Raw genomic sequence first — 21,489 nt, forward strand, 5'->3', positions numbered from 1 at the left:
AATGGGGGTTACTTTTAGATTGGTTGGATAATACATTAGCCAAAAAAGGGGTTTCCAGGGAACAAATGTTTTGGGCACCATTGTAAGAAACAAGGAATGGTGTATGAGGCTGGGTGTGAGCTGCTGGGATGCAGAAATATTGTAACTATTCTGAGTTAATAAAATTTTATTGTTAATGATCCAAAAAAAAAATATAACCAAGGGCCATATGTACATTATTACATGCTAAAATAAGTTTTGCTTTATGGTTGTATAGTATCAAGAGGATTTATTTTTGGTAGTGTGACTGTGAAGTAAGTGTTTCCATAATCGGTTGTTAAAGTCTCTTAATGTTCTCTTAGTTGTCAAAGCAGTGGTTTCTCACTTATATTGAAGTACATGCATAACTATACTTCTTTTAATTATACCTGGAGCTATGTTTTAAAGCTATGAGGTGTGATATGTAGGGCTGTAAAACAGATCAAGTTTGGGTCAGATTCAGAAAAACCCGAATCCAGTCTGGTTAATGAAAATGGGAATCCGAATGTGTTCCAAAATCTGATCAGATTTAAAGATTCTGGATCGGATTCAAATCTTATTGGACTTGAATCAGATTCAGATTTAATCCTACTCTGCTTCATTTTTTTTTAAATAAAGAAAATTAAAAAAGTTAATTACTTTTTCAACTTATATATAGAATAAATTAATATAAATATGAAATATTAAATTATTATATATATAAATATATATTATAATATATAAAAATATATATTGTTATATTTATATATTATTATATGCTTTATATATTAAAATCAATAAATATTATTATATAATTGGATTAGGATTCTAATTGGATCGGAGGGAGTTAAATCTGCATTCGATCTGATTATATAAACAAGTCATCTGAATCCAAGATAATCAGATTTTTATATATTATTATATGTTTTATATCTTAAAATCAATAAATATTATTATATAATTGGATTAGGATTCTAATTGGATCAGAGGGAGTTAAATCTGCATTCGATCTGATTATATAAACAAGTCATCTGAATCCAAGATAATCAGATTGCATTCGATCTGTAAGCCTCCAGAACATAGATTTTTTAATTGATAATTAATTAATATAATAGAAAATATAATGAATTTCCTCAAAATAGGGAAATAAGGAAAGATTGAAAAAACATATTTACAATTTGTAATAACAAAACCATCATAATCAATATCACAAGTTATGTCAGAACTTAGATATAAACTGAAGTGAAGACCTAATAAATTGACAAGTAACAGTCATTATATACATTATATTGCAAATTTAATTAGGGAAATTGCAAAGGGGCTTTCTGTGGGATGGGGGAGGCAAGAAATGAGATCACTTGGTGAAGTGGGAAGAGGTCTGCAAATCAAAGAGGGGGGATTGTGGCCAGGTCATATTCTGGAAAGAAATTGTTCTCTCCTGGGAAGTGGCTGTGGAGATTCCCTTTGGAACAATCTTCTCTCTGGGCTACTGTTACGAGAAGCAAGTACGGAAGGAGCAGGAATGGATGGGACTCCAATCAGGTCTCTTCTTGTTTCTCTTCGCAGTCCCTGGAAAGGTATCTCTTCCCTCCTTGATCTGTTCTCCTTTTTATGTTTTAGACTGGACAATGGCTCTAGTATCAAGTTTTGGACTGATCTCTGGCTGGGCAAGCAACCTCTCTGTTTTTCCTACCCTCTCTTTTTTAGTCTTACCCCGTTAAAAACAGGCTTCTGTCTCTTCAGTTATCTTTAGAGGAGGCAATGGCCTCTCTTTTAATTTTAACTTCTGGAGAGCCTTGACAGATTCTGAAACTCAAGATATATTTTCCATGCTGTCCTCTCTTTCAGTTGTCTTCCTCTCCCATTTGACTCGGGACAAAAGAATCTGGGGGCCTTCTCCGGATGGCTTGTTCTCCACTAAATCCTTCTATAGTGTGTTGACTTCTGCGACAACTAACCCCCATTCCCTGCATAAGAAAGATTTGGCTTTCTGCTGTTCCCCCAAGAGTGTGCTTCTTTGTTTGGGAGGCTTATTGTGGCAGTATTAATACTTGTGATACGATCCTATGAAAGAGAAAAGGAAACCTTTATATTGCTCCTCATATCTGTGTTATGTGCATGAAAGATGGGGAGTCATGTGGTCACCTTCTTATAAATTGTGAAGTAGCCTGAAGCCTTTGGCAATTCTTTTTGGACATCTTCTATAGAGGTAGTTTTCACTGGACCCCTCCAATTTCTGTGTCTGACCTTCTCTTACAATGACCTGGATGTACCTCAAGTAAAAGAGGTGCTCTTCTACGGAAAGGCAATCATCCATGTAGTTTACTGGTGTATTGGGAGGAACGCAACAAAAGAATTTTTGAAGATAAGTATTCTTCCCAGGATGAGCTAAAAGGAAGGGTGCTTTTTCGAATTAACTCTTGGATGAAGGTGTCCAGTTTGTTCAAAGGCATCTCAATGGGAGACCTAGAAAGAAACTTGGGGCTGATTCTGAGTTCTTCAAGTTTAGAAAGAGTTCTCACTTTTCCTGTGACCCCTAGACCTCCTACAGACTTCATCCTCCAGTACAGTTTGATGGCAGCTGCTATAGTAGATTTAATCACAGAGGTCAGGCTAGTATAGGTAGCAGAATTTTCATCTCTCTAGGCACTCAAGTTTGGGCCTACAGTGGTCCCATTGGAGAGGCTGAAGCTGTTGAAGCTGAGGTACAGGCCTTGCTGAAGGGGTTGAGATGTGTAAATCCTTGAACATCTCTTCGGTTGTGGTGGAAGGTGATTCAAAGGTGGTCATAAGCTGGATGTTAAATCAGCAGGAGGGGCCTTGGAGATTTTCTCATCATATCAATGAAATCAGGGTTATTCAATCTCAGATCCATTGTGTCTTTAGGTGGATTCCAAGGAATTTGAACTCAGTAGCAGATGCCCTTGGGAAGGCTTTTTGTTTTGTTTTTTGTTTTTTCTTTCTTTGTTTTGATTCTGATAGATCATTCTTATATACATATTGTATATCCTTCCCTCTTTTAACGAAACTTTCCTTGTCTCAAAAAAAAAAAAGACCGAACCTCCTCATCATTCATCAGTCATAAATTATCAATGAAGCAACAATGCCATATAGGTAGCAAAATAAGTACACAAAAATCAATAGCTCGTATAAACTACATGGTAGAACACATCGAGGGAGTTGACATAAATTTCTTGAGCAATTGACAGAAAGTGCATTTTTTTTCCAATTTCATTTGAGCATAAATCATTAGATTTGAACAGGGATTTTTCTAAACAAAATTTTTCTGTTGAAATGAACAAAGGGGTGTAGAACCTGTTTTTTCCTAGACAGACAAGAAGAAACAAAAACGGAAGGGGCAAGATCAAAGATCCCTGTATTTTTATAGGCGTGGAGAAGAAAAATAAAAGAGGAAAACCTTATTCTGCACGTGCCACATGTAAAAAGTAAAAAGGTATGGTGAATGTGAAGAGAAAATGATTGCAGGAAACCCTTAAAGCCCTGAAAAAAGTGTTATGCATACCTGCATATCACCATTGGTCTGTAATATGTATTGTAAACATGGTTTAAAATGTCGCGAAATGTCGGAAATGTCGCCCAACATATGTCAGTGTTGAGACCCAGCGACATAAATTTTACATGAATTAAAAAAATACAATATGTTGGTTGATATTTTGACCATTTCGGTAAATGTCGACAATATCGTTCCAAAGTATATATATATATATATATATATATATATATATATATAATATCGAAATATTTCCAAGTATATGTCGACAACTCTGCATATATTTGAACTACAAACATCTCATATCAAACAAAAAGAGACGTTAAAGGGGGGGAAAAGAAGAGGGTTTTACGTTTTAGCTTGTTTACCTGGAGCTGGAGTACAACTTCAGGATCTAACCAAGCACAAGAGTGATGATGTGCTGAAATATCTTTTTCTTGGAAGCAGGATGTTCAGCTTATGAAACTTTGAAGAAATTTCTCTCATCTTGATTCAGATATGCAATAACCCTATTTCTTTCTCACGGTGAATAACCATGAAAAACCTAGGGAAAAAGAAGAGAGAGAGAGGGCAGCGGAAGGTGTGAACTCAAGGTCGAGAAGGAGAATGCTCTTCGTCATCTTCTATTTTTTTCTTGAAGGGCTTCATTGAGTGCTGGTTTGCTGCTCACTGGTTGCAGACACACTCTGTGTCTCTTTGACATTTTTGGAAGCTGAAGTTCATTCGAATGAAATTGAAACCTCAGCCTTAAGTTTATTTAAACTTTAAAGACTTGATGTAGTCCATGATGGTCTATGGAAGCCTATAGACCATCACAATAGCAAGCCCTAAAATGGAATCTTTAAAACACCTTTATATAAACATGTTACAATGCAAGGGGGTCTATTGTAATATTATAGACCTCATAAATGAAAACTTAAAAATAGAATCTTTATTTCACTCTTATTACATTACATGAAGGTCTACAACAATAATGTAGACCCTGACTACAAAAGCCACTAAAATGAATAAATAATAAGAAAATTAATATTTGAGATAAAATTACAATATTCATTAGAAAACAAAAATAAAAATCAGAAAATATTAACTAGTTAGCATTTTTATAAAATATTTATAAAAAATAATTAACAAAAAATAAAAACAAAAGAATAAATTAATTACTTTATAATATAAAACATGAAATATTTTTCAAGTAATAAAATATTAACTAGTTAGTATTTTTAAAATATTTATTAAAATCAGAAAGTGTTTATTAAATTTTATAATAAATCATATTCTACATTTAATATAAAAGATCAGAATAAATTTATTAAATTTTATACTAAATCATAATTTATTATAAATTTAGTATTAAAAATCATAATAAATTCATTAAGTTTTATTAGAAATCAGAATTTATCATAATCTTAATGCTACAAAAAGGAGAATCAGTTTATTAAATTTATAATAAAACATAATGTATTATAGCTTTAATATTTTAAAAAATCAGAATAAATGTATTTCTATTTACTAGTGTGAAATAAATATATTAGAATTTATAATAAATCTGAATTAAAAATAAGAAAAGAAAATATCGGATAACCTTGTAAAAACATCAAAATGCATAATAAATGAGTAAATCGTCATTTACTAATTTGTTATTGATCTTAGTTTGTTAGCTTTATATAATGGTTGGGAATAAGATAGTGGTCTAGAAATATGTATTAATGCTTTTTTTTATCATTTTACAAAATATCATTGCATATTTCCACAATGTCTCTAATTTTTACAATATTTTTTTTTGCTAATTGAAATAATTTTATTAATCAACAATAGACAATAGTACAAGTCCCCAAGGAAAGGCACGAGTTGCAATATCTCCGGGCTAGTTAAGTTCAGATTTCCAAATTAATAACAACTTACATAGAAGCACAAAAAAGATCTTCCCTAGAAACTCCCTGTTTGGCTAAAGCATCAGCCAAGGAATTAGCAGACCTACTAACTCATTTTGCCTCAACTCTCATATTGCTTGTTAACCACTTTACTTTTTTGATGAGATCTTTGTAGCCCCAAATGTTGGTTAACCACCCGAGAGTCCCCTTCAACTAGGAGATGCTCCACCCCAAGCTGGTTGGCGATCTGAATTCCTTGTATTGCAACAAGGATTTCTGCCCTTGTGGAATCCCCCACTCCCACCGGTCCTGAGAATAGGGAAATTATGTTGTTGTCCTTATTTCTTAGGATATCCCCTATACCTGAAGGCCCGGGGTTGCCTTGGCTGCTTCCATCAAAGTTCAGCTTGATGACACCTTCCAAAGGCGGAATCCATTCTGACAGAATTCTATCATTCTTTGTTGAAGTGTTAGCTATTACTAGCCAATTCCTCCACAAGTCATCAAAGATATCCACAGTTTTCAGCCAATGATTGCTTTTGTTAGGATACAATCCTTCATTTCATCTAACCCTCTTTCCTTCTCTAAGAAAATTCTTGTATTCCTTTCCTCCCAAAGAGTCCACAGAGTGGCTGCCCTGATAGATTTCCACATGACCTTACCTCTTCTAGTGTGTCAAACAAAGACAGATGGGTTGAATAACAAGCTTAAATCAGAAGGCATAGGCCACCTACCTCCAAATAAACAAAGGCTCTACCTCTATATAGCTATAGCGAAGGAACAAGAGATTAGCAAATGGAAACAATCCTCCTTCTCGGCCTTACACAAGGAACACCAATTTGGGGAAAAACAAAGCGAGGGTCTCTTTTTCTGTAAGTTTTCCAAAGTATTGATTTTCCCATAGAAGACTTCCCAGCAGAATAAAACAATTTTTGGGGGAATAGGTCGCACCCAGACTTCTTTGACAGGGAATCATTGGGAAATAGGGTTAGAACTGAGGGATTTTAAAAAAGAAGAGCAAGTAAAAGTACCTTTTGGAAGAGGAGTCCAAACCCTTTGATCAGAAGAAGTGGGGTCCAAGCAAACGGATTCTAGTAAATGAATTAGCTCAATAACACAACTCGACTCACCATCCCTTAACCCTCTACGAAACCCAAAGTCCCAGTTTAAAGATAAGGGGTTTAACGGGCTTGGGAGAAAAGTTGCAATTGGCTCATGTTTGTGATGGGAAATGGATCAGAGCGGGGGGAAACGATCTTTGAGGGGTTGAGTACCCACCCAAATATCCTCCTTGAACAGAATAGCATTACCAGAACAAGCATTATACCTGATGAATCTGAGGAAGCGAGGGAAAATACCCCGAAATCCCAACCATTTCCTGCACAACCATGAATGCTTGCCACCACCTCATGCCATAATCTCTCTCTCTCTCTCTCTCTCTCTCTCTCTCGGCACCATCTCCATAGCCACTTCCCTAGAAGGGCTACATTCTTCAACACTATGTTCCCTATCCCTAAACCCCCTTCTTCCTTTGGTTTGTTAACTATCTCCCATCTGATCAAGTGATCATTTTTCACCTCTCCTGGTTCCCATAGAAAGTCCCTCATTCTCTTCTTCAGTTTCTTAGCCTCCCTTGGAGGAATCCTGAACACTGAAGGGAAGTAGGTTGGAAGGTTGGCAAGTGTAGGCTTAATTAAAGTCAGCCTACCCCCTATTGAAATGTAATTCTTTTTCCAAGCCGCCAAGCACTTATCAAATTTCTCCACAATAGGGGCCCAGAAACTACTTTCTTTAGGGTTGGCTCCTAAGGGTAGCCCTAAGTATGTCAAAGGCCAAGAATAAATATTGCAACCTAAGCATTCTGCAATGGATTCAATCTCCCTATTCTCCAAGTTTACTCCAGCCACACATCTTTTATCAAAATTTACCTTCAAGTTGGAGACCCTCTCAAAAGTACTTATTAAAATCTTAAGGTTCTCCACTTTTCTCAACTCATTCCCTTCATAGAAAATAACAATATCATCAACAAACTGAAGGTGAGTTACTGGAATGCCTCCGCTCCCTATTCTCCATCCCCTTTATTTGGCCCTCCTCATCTAATTTTTACAATATTTCCCCTCGCCATTTCTGACATGTCCTATATTTTGGTAAATGACATTTCCATCGACATTGACATCGACATTTTAAACCTTGATTGTAAAAGAATCCTTCACCATGGCCTCCTCTCTTCTTCGCAAAAGCCTCTTTGCTGCCCACTGCATGAAAGTCAAGATAGACTTGGGACTCAAGTTTTCTTTTCTTTTGATATCTTTTGATAAGCTAATATGATATAAGATCACATAATATTATAGTTCTTGCCATGTTTCTCCTTCTTATATAATAATTAAATAGCACACAGTGCGTTTGCTTCCCATATTAAGTATTTCTATATCCTTTATGTGATGCTTGTACTTTTTGTGTTGCCTCTGTAGAGGAGGCTTACTTCCCATGTGCACCTGTGCTTCTCTACTGCGCTTCTAGGATTTTGTCTCCCACACTTTTCATAGCACTGCCCTCAAATTTATTACTAATTCAGTGCATCTCTTAGTCTTTCCCAAATGTTTCCCCAGTTTCTCTAGATATTTTCCCAAATTTGTGCTCAAAGCATGCAAAATTTCTCCAAACTTTAATTTCAAACTTCAAACTATGATCTTGTCAAAGTATTATAGTGGATAAGAGATCTGTATTGAGTTTATTGTACTTCTTGTACTTGATTTAATTTCTGAATTTCCAATGCCATAATCTTGGTTGGTATTTCCTTTTTATAGAAAGAGAGACTTAAATACCAGAGGGACTACATGGAGTCAATAAAGAAGCTTGAGGAACAATGGGCGATCGAGCAGCAAAAGTGTAGCAACAATCAGAATGGAGTTGGGACCAAAGATGGGTGCTTGAATAAGACATGTAATGGAGAGGTTTGAACTTCCCCTCCATCTTTTTTCTTCTTCCATCTTGTGATGTTTGAACTTTGAAATATATCTCTTTCTTGTTCCATCTTGCTGTTAGAAATATGCCTCGTCTTTCATGTTTCTCTTATGTGTTATTATTTCAAATGACCATTCATTTATGCTCGTGTCAAACAATGAGAATTTCCAGATTATCTTTTCTTTTCTGATTTTCCCCTTTGCCGGTATTAGTAACAAATAAAATTTGATAGGGAGGGGCGGGGGCAAGAGGAACTTGGGATTATGATAGACCCATCAACTAACTGGGATCAAAGACATGGTTGTTTTATTTGATGATATTTCTTGCTCTCTTGATGATGTACACAGTTATAACCGTAATAAATTTATGCTGTGGTTACATTTGTTTTTTGGTTTTAACAGAGTAAATTAGTGTATGGTAAATGTTAAACTGTGTTGTCATTAGTAGTGGATCTAGCTTCTTCTGTCTAACTCATGCATGTTTGAAGCTATTTTAGTCAAAATATGATGTTTTATGATGTTTCCATTTGTTTTTCTTGCTAGAAAAGTTGGAAGTTATAAACACTGCATTATATTGGGGCTAGAACTAGAAGGACTGAATTATATTGGGGGCTTTGACTGGGTGAAAGACAATTGGCACTGAATAGAGTGGAATAGCAGAGCAGGGTTCATGTAGCTGACTGCATATAGTTGGGGCACATAAATGTTTTCATGCATGTATTTGGGACTTGCTAATTGCCTATAGCTAAACATGTCTTCTAAAATTCTGCTTGAACCGTTATTGATAAAAATACATTATGTGGCTTCTATTTTTTGATTGATAATGATAGCAATTTTAAAAGGGATGACTGGACTCTTGGTCAATATTTTTCTGAAATACCCTGCCACCAAATTAAAAGAGAGAGAGGGAAGCATAAGGAAGGAGGATAACAGAAATAGGATGGGATAAAGAAAGGCATGTAGAAAAGAAATACATGTCTTAGTTTTTGGTGTGCCTTGTTGCTCGTGATCATATTATTTACACATTCAATTGGCAAAATTTTCCTCATCAAGAAAGAGTACAATAAGTTATGTTAGACAACTGGAATCAGAGATTATTAATTATTTAAAACGATAATTGATGGTCTGATCTTTGTTATTATCATTTTGGTCATGTTGGTTTCAGATAATTTCGTGCTTTTTTTGGATGATTATTTCTAGATGAATCTCTTCATGAGTCATTTCTTTTCCGGTGTCCAGGACACTGCAGTCTCTATTTCTGAGGAAGTTGCTGAGGTAAAGAAAGAACTAGAGAATGAACTTCGTTTAAAAAAGGCTGCTGAGGAGGAGGTCAACAATCTTAAAAGTCAATTAGCACAATGGAAAAGATCAGAGGTCTGATTTATCTATCAGGTTGCTGAGTATCATTAATTCATCTTGGCATATTCTTTGTTTTATGCCAGGTGGTATATAAAACAATACTTTCTGTTGACCTAGGCAGCTGGAAATGCTGAGATCATAAAGCTCCGCAACATGCTGGAAGATGAGGCACATCAGAAAATGAAACTTGAAGAAGAAATCACAATATTGAAGAGCCAACTGTTGCAATTGAGTTTTGAAGCTGAGGAGGTATGCTGTGTTTCAAATTATTTTCTAGGCTTGATTCCTAGTTGTTGTGGAATATTCTATGGGAAAGATGTCATTGTTTCCAGATTTGATTATAATTATGTTCATATGCATGCATGGTTTCTCGTCTGTTTGCTGCTTGATGTATCATCATTACACATTCTTTGCCATATAAATAAAATACTTTATTTACCACCTGGAATATAATCACCTTATGGTTAATTTTGTCTTTAAAATATAGATATATCCCAAGGGTGACCTGATACCCAGCTTCTGGTTGTATTTGGGCTGTCACATCCATCTTACCTCAGTATGGGAAAGCTGGTGGCATGAACCTTGGGCTGGGCTAGGTCAGTGTGGTCTGATGCTCATTCCTAGCTGCAGGCATAAACAGAGGGAATATTTAGAGCCTCTTTGGGGCCACCAACCAATTTGTCACATGCAAGATTTTGTTTTCTAGATCTCCAAAATGACTAATCTGACAAAAACCATTTCTTCTCTTTGTTTGTAACTTTGTGTTCTTAAAGTTAATATTTGTCAACTTTATTGATATGGTCGGAATGGTTACGATCTGCATCATCCATGATGTATTACTTAAATGTTGGCAGACAAGGAGGAGTCTTGACAGAGGTGGGCCTGGAAAAAATTTCAATGGCCTTGATTCCCTTGTGACTCAAGTTAGGCATCCACATGCCAGAGATCCAGGAAATGGACACAAAGCATCGATTGCCAAACTCTTTGAACAAGGTAATAAACAAAGTTTGAATTGATTGTTGATGCTGCTTAATACTAAGCCCATATGGTTTCATATCGAACTTGTTTTTTAAGTTTTCCTAATAAAATACTCTAACCTGACAGTGGGATTGCAAAAGATCTTGTCACTCCTTGAGTCAGAAGATGCTGATGTACGAATTCATGCAGTGAAAGTGGTAGCGAACTTAGCTGCGGAAGGTAGTTACTTATATATCTTAATTGATTATTGGTTTGATTTTATTCAGGTCTCTAATTCTTTGCTTTGTGTTTCAGAGTTCTACTTGTACTTGTTTGATTTTACAACGCAAGCAACTAAACATAATCTACTTTGATGTGCTGCTTGAAGGGGGCCTGAGTTATATATATATCAGTGTTTTAAAAGGCTTGGGAGGCATACGCCTGGAGGCACTCCCAAAACGTCCTGAGGCGTATGCCAGAGGCGCTGACACCTTTGAGGTGTACGCCTCAGGTGCAAGAGGTGTACGCCTCTTGTGCTTTTTTCATGAGGCGTGCTAGAGGCGTACACCTCATGTGCCTCATGCACATCTTATATAAAAAGACAGAAAAAGAAAAAAAGAAAAAAAAAGGAAAGGAATTGAAAGAAAAGGAAAAGAAAGGGAAGGGAAAGAAAAAGAAAGAGAAGAAAATAAAGAAAAAATGAGATCTCCCCTTTCAACTAATGTTATGCATCTTTATTCTTCTTAATATAAAAGATTTTTATTAAAAATAAAGAAAAAACGAGATCCCCCTTACTCTTCATCCTCGTTCTGACCCCCAACTCTTAAGGAGACTTACGCCTCTTGCGTTCTGAACTACGCCTCACGCTTCTAGGTAGTGGAACGCCTCGCGTTACGCCTCCGCGTTTTAAAACATTGCTCCAAAGGGCATTTCTTTCAGCAAGACAGGTTGATATAATTAAATGTGTTTTTGTTGCTCATATATGAGGTTTCTAGGTAGGGAAGCGTGTGCAGGGACCCACATAGTAGAGAAAGTACAACATTTTGATCTGGGTCCCATATAATGAGGAGTATGATATGTATAACAAGCTCTTCTTTTTGTATATGATTTTAGTTAAGGATGTAGCTGGAGAGACGGGCATAAATAGAAATATTAAGTATATTCTTGGAATTAAAAGAAGGAATTATTCATGTGTATGTGTCTGACTTCAAGGGCCTTTGGCTAGTATATAAGGAAAATTTTGAAGTCTTTATTTGGCTATGGCATATGAATTTTTAAAGACAGGCCTGGTCTCTTCATAACAATCTAGTTGACAAGTAATAATCGGTTTATGAAATTTGTTATGTCTGTAACCATTCTATTTTTTTGAAGTCTTTATTTGGCTATGGCATATGAATTTTTAGAGACAGGCCTGGTCTCTTCATAACAATCTAGTTGACAAGCAATAATCGGTTTATGAAATTTGTTATGTCTGTAACCATTCTATTTTTTTTTTTTTTTTTTTTTTTTGTGTTGTAAGTCATATGCATGCTATCTGAAGAAAATAATTTGATTTGTTGTACTTGGTGTTGGGAGGTGTCATGGCACCACTAGATGCAATTGCTTAGGTGAGGCATCTGTTTGACTTGTCCTATTATTTTTCTGTGTAGGAGATGCTAAAACAAGTCTTAACAGTTATAAACATTTATTATTTAGATTTTAGATTACTGTAGTCAACTGGAAACTTGCATTTCTAGCAGTAATAATGCTTTCTTGGAATACGATATGCAGAAGCAAATCAGGAGAAGATTGTAGAAGCCGGTGGGCTCACTTCCTTGCTTATGCTTCTTAGTAGCTCAGAGGACGAGATGATACGCAGAGTAGCAGCAGGTGCAATTGCTAACCTTGCAATGAATGGTAAGTACTTAAGGTGTGTTGTATCTTTAATGTGAGCCAATGATTTCCCAGTTCTGCTATGATCAAAAAATAATTTTGAGTGTTGTATTTCCATTGAATAGATGTTCTGATGATAGATGATGCCATTGCTCTTTCTCTTGGTTTAGTTTTATTTATTTATTTTGATAATTTCTCTTGGTTTAGTTATTTCCTGCTGCTAATCTTTATTTTTTTGTGCCAGAAAAAAACCAAGAACTTATAATGGCTCAGGGTGGCATTAATCTATTGTCAATGACAGCAGCTGATGCTGAGGATCCTCAAACTCTTCGAATGGTTGCTGGAGCCATTGCAAATCTCTGCGGCAATGGTAAACTGCCACATCATCAATTATCTTCTCCGAAGTATTTTTGTCACTGAGTGGGCCATTTTCCTTGACTGTTAATTCATATTGCCATATTTGCAATAAGGTTCACCGATGGCAAAATAAGTTGGATAACAAATGGGAACATTCACAAGGGAAGGAGGAAAAATAACCAACTCACCATTTTGCTTTTTGTATAATCACTTCTGGAAGGCACTGTCTGTTTTTATTTGGAGATGTTTTCTCACTTTTTTTTCTTTTTTATATGTTTTTTCTTTTATCAGTAAAAGCTTCTCAACTTACTGTAAAGTCTGTAATAGTAGAAAACACAACTGACTATAATTTTAGAGAACTTCAGATAACAATTTTACATGCCATGAATCACCTTTCTAGCTTTGTGCTTATATTTGGTTTATCTGGCTAAGTACGGGGTTTTAGCTACTCTATCTTCTCTTTTCTCATCTTCTTCATGGGTTACATGGATTTACAGATTGACTTTTTTTCAGGAATAGTAAGTATCGAATTTAATAGTTGACTTTTTAGTGAGAAGTTTTTTTTTTTTCCTTTTATTTCTGTTCATCTTGTTGTGTATTTGTGTCTTGTACTTGTTATTACCCTCTTTCTATTTTCTTTGAAATAGTTTTGCAATCCCTAGAAAAGCTTGAAGCCTGACTTGTATGGTTATCCGTTATCCTTGAACTGCTTGTGTGGTTCTATTATTCAGAATTTCTTGTGTAACGAAATACTTTGACATATGCTGTCATTGACTAATATTATCTCTATTTTTCCAGATAAGCTACAAACCAAACTCAGAGGTGAGGGTGGTATTAAAGCACTACTAGGAATGGTGAGATGTGGACATCCTGATGTTCTTGCCCAAGTTGCACGCGGAATTGCCAACTTTGCCAAATGTGAGTCCAGAGCATCAACTCAAGGTAAATATCCTGCAAGGCCACCACTTTTGGATGAATGTAAGTTTTGGAGAGTTTCACACTTTTCCTAAGAAAAGTAGATGTTTCCAATATATTGATTAATTTTAGATGTCACATTAGACCTTTCTGAAGAGTACCATGCCATTCAGATCTTTATTTGTTTACTGATGAATTATCATATGGATTCATTGCTGATTAAAGGGGAAATCTGTCTAAGCTAGAAAAACAATTTGTAGTTTAAATGGCAGAAGAAATGGGGACCAGAAAATTTTGACTTATAGTACTACTGGTGCTGCTTAATACCACAGGGGCAAAGACTGGAAAGTCTCTTCTGATTGATGATGGAGCTCTTCCATGGATTGTACAAAATGCCAACAATGAAGCTTCACCAATCAGACGCCATATCGAGCTTGCCCTATGTCACCTGGCACAACATGGTAAGTGGGTTTTTCCCCCTCAAACCAGAAGTTGGAATTCTTTTTTCTGCTTTATTGGTTGAAAACTCTGATTTGTCTTGTGTAGAAGTCAATGCAAAGGACATGATTAGTGGGGGTGCCCTCTGGGAGCTTGTTCGTATTTCACGAGACTGTTCCCGAGAGGACATAAGGAATCTTGCACATCGGACATTGACCTCCAGCCCTACTTTTCAAGCTGAACTGAGGCGGTTACGGATAGAGTGTTGAAGATGACTAGTGCCTGGCTGTTTGTGGTATATATTAAGGTAGGTTGCAGGTGTGGTGGTATGAGGAAGCTAATCATAGGCTACACTGTTGTGGCTTGCACACAATAAGCAGGCATTCTATCAGGTGGGATCCATTTGAAGTTTTGCTAAATGTTGGGCTTGTAATCCTTAAATGGATGTGCCTTTAGGGCCCTTTATTCATATTCTTTTTTTAAAATTTCTTTTCTTGTCTCTGTTGCATTGTTTAATTCAAGTGGACCTGCCCAAGTGTAGCTTCTTAAGAAAAATGGTGTAGAAATCAATGTATATGCAATGGAAAAGGTATTCTATTTTCTCTATACATATTCGTTTTACTCATTGATATTCATAGTGCTTCAATGTGTTTCTTGTCTTGTGATTCTGCTGAAGAACATTGGTTCCTGAGTTTTAAGCATGTAATATAGTAGAGCTTCTGGTATGTGCTTAATTCTGGATTCTCCATTCTAACTTTACATGAAGCTTACAATACCCGAGCCTCTGATTGGTTTCTTCGGGGTCGTCTTTTGAAGCTAGAATTGCTTTACATTTAAAAGATGATTAACAACAATAGTCCCCCGGTTCCGAGTGATGTTCGTTGGGTTCAAGTCTGAAGGTGCTATATGGGATAATAGAAGGGTATGTGTAGTTTTTCTGCAAATAGTTTGAATCTGTCTAATGCCAGTTAGCCTTTAAGGGCTTTGTTTTAGTCTATATGCTTGTGATCTTACACTTTTCAGTGAGCCAGGAGAGTTCTTGTAGAGATTAGAATGGTGTTTTTAGTTTTATTTTACTCAAGTGTTATTTTGGCTTGGGTTTACCGCGTACCTTTTAAAACCTTCCGCTTCCATGTTAAAGGAAAAATCTACTATACTGGAAAGTATGGTACGGGAAGAGTTTGACCAATCAAAGCACCCTTGTGAATTTTGATGAATATTATCTGATTAGGAAGGTATTTATTTGGATAAATGCGTTTACCCGTGCAAATGTCATCTAAAAACATTTGGTTCCGAATAATTGCACTTATCAGTATTTTTTTTTTGTTTTCTTAATTTAAGTTAAATAATGACTGTTTTATCCAAATATCATTACTGAGGGAATAATGTTGTTTCATCATTTTTCTTGTAAACAGATAAGTTATTTATCTAAATGGGTGGAGTGTAATACTTATCCAAGTAACTTTTGGCGCTTGATGTTATACATGAAACAAGAATTTTATTGCAGCACATTGGTATTAGTTTTAGAAACCAATTGATGTTGACTAAGTAGGATATTTGACTCGCACCAGAGACCTGGGATCAAATCTTGTTGCCACTGGGGTTAAGGGGATGGGGGATGGACTACTCTCTTTGTATACCCATGAAAATTTTTAGCATGTTAATGAATCTCATGTCACAAGCGTTAAATAACATCGGGTGATCAACGACAATGCAAATTAGATTGGTTTTACACTTTCTTATGATGATCTGGGTAGCATTATATATTATTCCAATTTAACAAAAAAGATATTCATTCTATATGAAAATAAATAAACAGAAAATTGAGAGAATGAAAAAAATTCCAAATTAAAAACAAATACGGTGGATCTTATTCTATTTCGATTTTGAGAGATTTAAATGTAATTGCTTGATATCATAATTTGGGTCCAGGTTTCTAGGTCAGTTTTAATATAAGACCGTTTGGTTTGAAGTAAAAGGTAGGGACTAGGGAGTAAATATATGCAGTCAATCTATAAATCATAGGGTAATTAGTGATTTCTGATTCGTTAGCATGGGGGATATATAAGAAATTGCGAAAATCATGGGGGCGTGGATGCAAAGAGGTCTACGTTGAAAATATGGCATTGTGAGGATCCTAATTGATGTCTATTGTGCCAACCTGAAAAAAAAAAGTGTTAACTTAGGATATGTTGAAGATTTGATTACGATTAGGGTTAGAAAATGACAACCCGAAATATATTGGGTGAGGATTGAGAACCGGTGGGTTGGGTTTGCTTTAGGCTTGATGTTTTTACACATGGTTGTGCTAAGGTTGATCTCAATTGGATCTAGCCCAGCCTGAGATGCACCCTTAACGCTTATAAGTAAAAGAGGTAAGGAAAGAACTATGTCTCAATCATTTAACTGATGGATGAGCGTGTGGATAACAAACTGCTAATCTAGTGCATTCTTGTTGTGTGTATTAAGTTCTTTATATAACCATGTCTTGCCGCTTGGTTTCACGATGAGGAGAGGTCGAGAATACTGCTCGGACTCAGGCAACATGTAATTACAAACAAACATTTAGGCACATTGGAATTTCAAGGGGGATAGAATGAGAAAATATTGCTATGAATCAAACACTTTTTTTTCTTTTTCTGACAAGTGCCTTATGCTGTTCATTTTCATTCTTAAAAAAACCTTTGTGCTGGTAGCCATAAACCGCCAGCCTAAGTCTCTAAAACCATCGGAATGGATGTTTACTGGTGAATGGCTGGCAGTCAATGTGCATCAGCATAAGTTCCCATGGTGCAGTCCACCAATAAGCATAATAGTGGTTTTGTAGACCTAGGCCGGTGATTGTCAACATAAAATTTCTTTAAAGAATAAAAATGAGCAAGATGGGGCATGGTTATTTTTCATACACAGGTTACCTCATTTTATGACAAGAATTTTGTAACCAAACACTCTAATGTATTCTTTCTTGCCCATTCTCAAAAATTAAAAGAATGAGGCCGAGAGCAACAAACCAAACATAGCCTAAGTTTGCCTATTGAGCTAAAGTATTCAATAGGCTGATGTGGTGTGTGGAGAGTAGTGAGAGTTGGGATTGAGGAGAGCTGAAGAGCCTTGTACCTTGTACCTTGGGAAGATTGTGTTATCTATAGAGGGTATCAGGAGTAATGGCTGCTCTGGTTGGCCCGAGATCCTCGTCCAAAACAGCTGCCCTGCCACATGGTTGGTGGCTCAGGGATATCCATAATTTTCCCTTATGTGTTTTTAAAACTATTGTGCGGATCAACCCTTTGACAGTTTGATTGCTTGAGTCAGCAGTTCATTGACCAAATCAACAGTAAAAATGATTTTAAGGTGAAATGGAATTGATCAGGTGACTCATTTCTGAATTTTCCAGTCCGATTGTCCAATCTGGTCCGGTCTATGCTTGTAGTTTGAAAAACTGAATCAGACCATATCCTTGGAGTCGAAAACTGGCAGCAGTTCAATTACATATAGGTGCCTTGTGACAATGACACTTAAAAGGCCTGAACTTTAAAAAATATACACTTGAGTCTAACTCTGAAAACTAACATTAAATTGATGATAAAATTACAAAAATGCCCATATTCAGATTTTTCCTTCTTTTTTGTAAGATAAAAAAGGTCAAGTGAGCAAAACAGAATCTAAGCATGGCCATTTTTGTAATTTTGTCCTCATCATGACACTGATTTTAACGGAGTTGGAGTTAAGCGTGTATTTCTAAAACTTTTGGACTTAAAAGCGAAAAGCTAAGCCCTTTTAAGGTGTGCCTACCCTTAAATACGAGGTAGTTATTAATTTATATCTAGAAAAAACAAGGCTGATCATTTATACACATCTGGTTCGTACCAGATTTTTGGTAGAACGAATGTTGGTGATTGCCCATAAATCATATGGATTTGTGATTTATTTGGGAGTAGGGAGCCTATAATTTTGTGATTTCATATAGTGTCCTTTGAGTGATGTAATGAACGCGCAAGATATTCTTGTGATGAACCAGTTGACTACTTCAAATATCATGTGTGCAGAGAGCCATAACAAAGGTTAATTCCATAACACTTGAAGCCTGCTCAAGAAATTTACCAAAATTCATTCAAACCATGTATTCTTCTACATTCTCTCTTTACAACCATACAAGAGGTCAACTAAAGGGGAAAATTAGAAATGGGATTCAGTCGGTGCAAAAAGCTCGTTCAAACAATCATCATAGAGCCTTACATTGGGAATATCTCTCCATCAAATAAAGCTTAGAAGTACGGAGATGTTCCCGATGCAAGTTGTAAAGGCTGTTCGAACAGTTTTAGAAGGGGCCTTGCACTTAGACCTGTTCATGGGCTGGGTGGCTCGACGGGCCGGCCCGGTCCTCGGACGGGCTTGAACAGGTATATGGGCCTGCGGGCTTAACCTTGGGCCAAAAAGCCCGGCCCATAATAAATTCGATCCAAGCTCGGGATTTGCCAAAATAGTCCGGCCCGGCCTGGCCTGACCTATATTTAAACCTAAAAACCCTAGTTGAATACCCTTATTTTTTTCACCTCTTTCTCTTCTTTTTCCAGCTGAACTTTTCTTCTCCACATCCTCTTTCCCTTCTTTATATATTTTTTTAATGTAAATAAATCTCGAATTTATATTCTTTTTTAATATAAATAAATTCTGATTTATATTGATTATTGAATAGGGAAAAATTCTAATTTTTTATTAGGTCGGGTTTCGGGCTCGAGCTCGGGCTTTGGGCTTTTTATCAGGGCCAGGCTCGAGCCCAAGTTGTAGGCCCGTTGGTCGGGCCGGGCTCGGGCTCGGGCCTAACATATTTCCATTAATGAAGAGTAAAAGCCTGGCCCGAGCCCGACCCGGCCCAGCCCATGAACAGGTCTACTTGCATTGACTGAAGCCGATCTTGGAAAAATAAAGGAAAAAACCTAGAGCTCCCATTTTCTCGCAAACATTTAAGGTGTACCCTCCTTTCTTGGTTGAACTAGGTTTCCTTTCTAAGAAAGAAAAAACAGAAAACTTGTAACTGATCGACAAAAACAAACACCATAGCAACTCTTTGCTTAATTAATAGCAACAAACATATATGCTGAGGAAGGCGATTCAAATCTCATGGCCACACAAGTCTCAAGAGAATACAAAGATCACCTTCAATCAAGTTAAATACTCGCTAACACCAAGTTGAAGAATAAAAGCGATTACTTGGGCTGCCTTGTTCTTTCTACTACTTGCATATGCATTTCAAAGAACTTGAGTTTATCACTTTCTTGTTAAACAATCATTCTATGAGTCTTTACTTGTATGTGTTACTTTGGCGTTTTGGGTTCTCTTTTATCGACCAAAGAAATTAAGAATTAATGAGAATAGGAGAAATGGGCTGTTGGATTTTAATCTCTTAAGAGATTAAATCCAATGGGTCTGATTGGTCAATTACATGAGAAATTGTAACTGTACACTTGATTGAAAAATTAATTTTTTTCTTACAAAACCCAGTTTTGAACTTATCGCACATTGGAAAATCATAAGCTTTATTTTCAGTATTTTAATAGGAGCTGATTTCACTCTTTAAAAATAGTAGAGGAAAGTATGGGGGTTTGATACCGCGCAACACATGCACATGTGTGTGCGGCGCAATGAAGCGCATTTTGCTCCGGCTCGCGAAGGGCCATGCGAGTGGTGTCTAAGAACCATCAATTTGGAGACAGTTTCCGCATGAATACTTAACCAGTTGAACTGGATGAAAGGGACACAATGATGAACCAGAATGGATTTATATATCTCCACTCGAGTATAGTAAGATGGGTTCCACAAAATAATCAAATCAACTAATTATATATATGTATTCAAGACTAACATTTAACATCCACCTTAGTCGAAACCTTTGTGGAACGAAGCTTGCACATTCTGAAACAGGAAAAAAAATAGCAGCAATTACGCGGTTCAATCCAAGATAGACTAAAAAATAATCATTAGAAACAAGCCTAACAAAGGAGAGAACTTCCTTTGAGTAACAAAAGCCTATTTTCTCTAAGCAGAGAAAGGAATATGACGTATAGAAACAATAAGAGCTTATATTGATCATAACTCAGAATGAAACCCAAAAAGGAAAAAAGGAATAGGGTAGCTAGAAAATATATATCAAGACAGAGGCAGCAGCAACTAGCTAGGGCTTTGAAAACCCAGGATGGGGAGATTCAAATCACAACCTAGAAAGACAAATGCCCTTGAGATTGGTGGAAGGATACTTCTAATCAGAACATATAACAAATGATGTTACAGGATAAGAAGAGGAAGACATGGCGATGGCGGAGGAGGAGGGGGAGGGGATTCAGCAGATCAGTTGGTTGAAATACTACATTAATTACTCTCATGACAGTGGGTTTTTTAGCAACCAACCAAACACACTGTACTAATTACAGTTGTGTGGATCGAAAACATTCGAGGACTCAACGAAGAAGAAAGATGAGAAAAGAAGATGATATCCACCAACTCTAGTACAACAACACTTGAGCTAATTCCAGTTGTTGAAACGGAAATGGAAGAAAATAGACAGAAAATAAAAAGGAGAAAGAGTGAAATGAGTAGTAGTCCAGAAAAGAAAGGAAAACTTAGCAGAGAAGGAAAATATGAGGAATGGGGAGCAGCTGCTTGGAACAAAACAAGACCTGGGCTTTGAACAGCTCTGCTCTGCTCCATTTCAGACAAACAAATTTTTTTTTTTTCTACTTTGCTTACCTTATTTGTCGATCGATCATCACTGCCTCCTTAACTACTGTAGCTTTACACTGAGACCAACGAGAAGGGAAGACTGTTAGAGAACTTTAACTCTCTGAGTCTCGACCAATCGAGAAAAGCAGTTTGGTTCAGTGCAGTGCACGTGTAACCCAGTATCCGATAGTCTTCTTGTCTTCCTCCCGCCTCAGAAATCATCAGTAACAAAACACCAGCTGTGAAAAGATGACTCAAAACTATCTCCCTTGCATGTTAACACTTTACCGATGAAAGCGTCACTTAAGTGAAATAATAATAATAATAATAATAATAATTCCTCAGAGTGGATGTGATAATGGGTTGGAGTCTTTCTTTGATTGACGCTAGTGAACTCGAGGACTTAATTTGAGAATTTTAATCAGGAGGAGATCAATCAATCCAAGCACTGAATACCGATCGGGGGGGTTATTTTTTTTTTCCTGCTTGGCGGAGGCTTGAATCATGTAATAGAAGGTGAGGCATTCAAACG

At 36.5% G+C, this 21,489-nt stretch overlaps 1 protein-coding gene across 3 annotated transcripts in view; it reads left to right on the top strand.

The window, feature by feature from the left end:
• The window catches only part of LOC148880202 (kinesin-like protein KIN-UA), a 28,240-nt gene extending 13,392 nt beyond the window's left edge, over nt 1-14,848 (top strand). For 2 of the 3 annotated variants that reach the window (XM_088962050.1, XM_088962052.1), the window contains exons 10-19: nt 8,187-8,333; nt 9,582-9,716; nt 9,819-9,950; nt 10,556-10,694; nt 10,806-10,898; nt 12,429-12,554; nt 12,775-12,900; nt 13,686-13,829; nt 14,135-14,263; nt 14,349-14,848. In XM_088962050.1, the coding sequence (XP_088818176.1) occupies nt 8,187-8,333; nt 9,582-9,716; nt 9,819-9,950; nt 10,556-10,694; nt 10,806-10,898; nt 12,429-12,554; nt 12,775-12,900; nt 13,686-13,829; nt 14,135-14,263; nt 14,349-14,509 (1,332 nt within the window). In that variant the 3' untranslated portion in view covers nt 14,510-14,848. The remainder of the gene's footprint in view (nt 1-8,186; nt 8,334-9,581; nt 9,717-9,818; nt 9,951-10,555; nt 10,695-10,805; nt 10,899-12,428; nt 12,555-12,774; nt 12,901-13,685; nt 13,830-14,134; nt 14,264-14,348) is intronic. The other variant, XM_088962051.1, reaches the window with a different exon arrangement.
• Nucleotides 14,849-21,489: the final 6,641 nt, after the last annotated feature.

The sequence above is a fragment of the Nelumbo lutea genome, chromosome 1 (assembly GCF_056320005.1).
Source record: "Nelumbo lutea isolate HS-2025 chromosome 1, American lotus-T2T, whole genome shotgun sequence".
Taxonomy (NCBI): Eukaryota; Viridiplantae; Streptophyta; class Magnoliopsida; order Proteales; family Nelumbonaceae; genus Nelumbo; species Nelumbo lutea.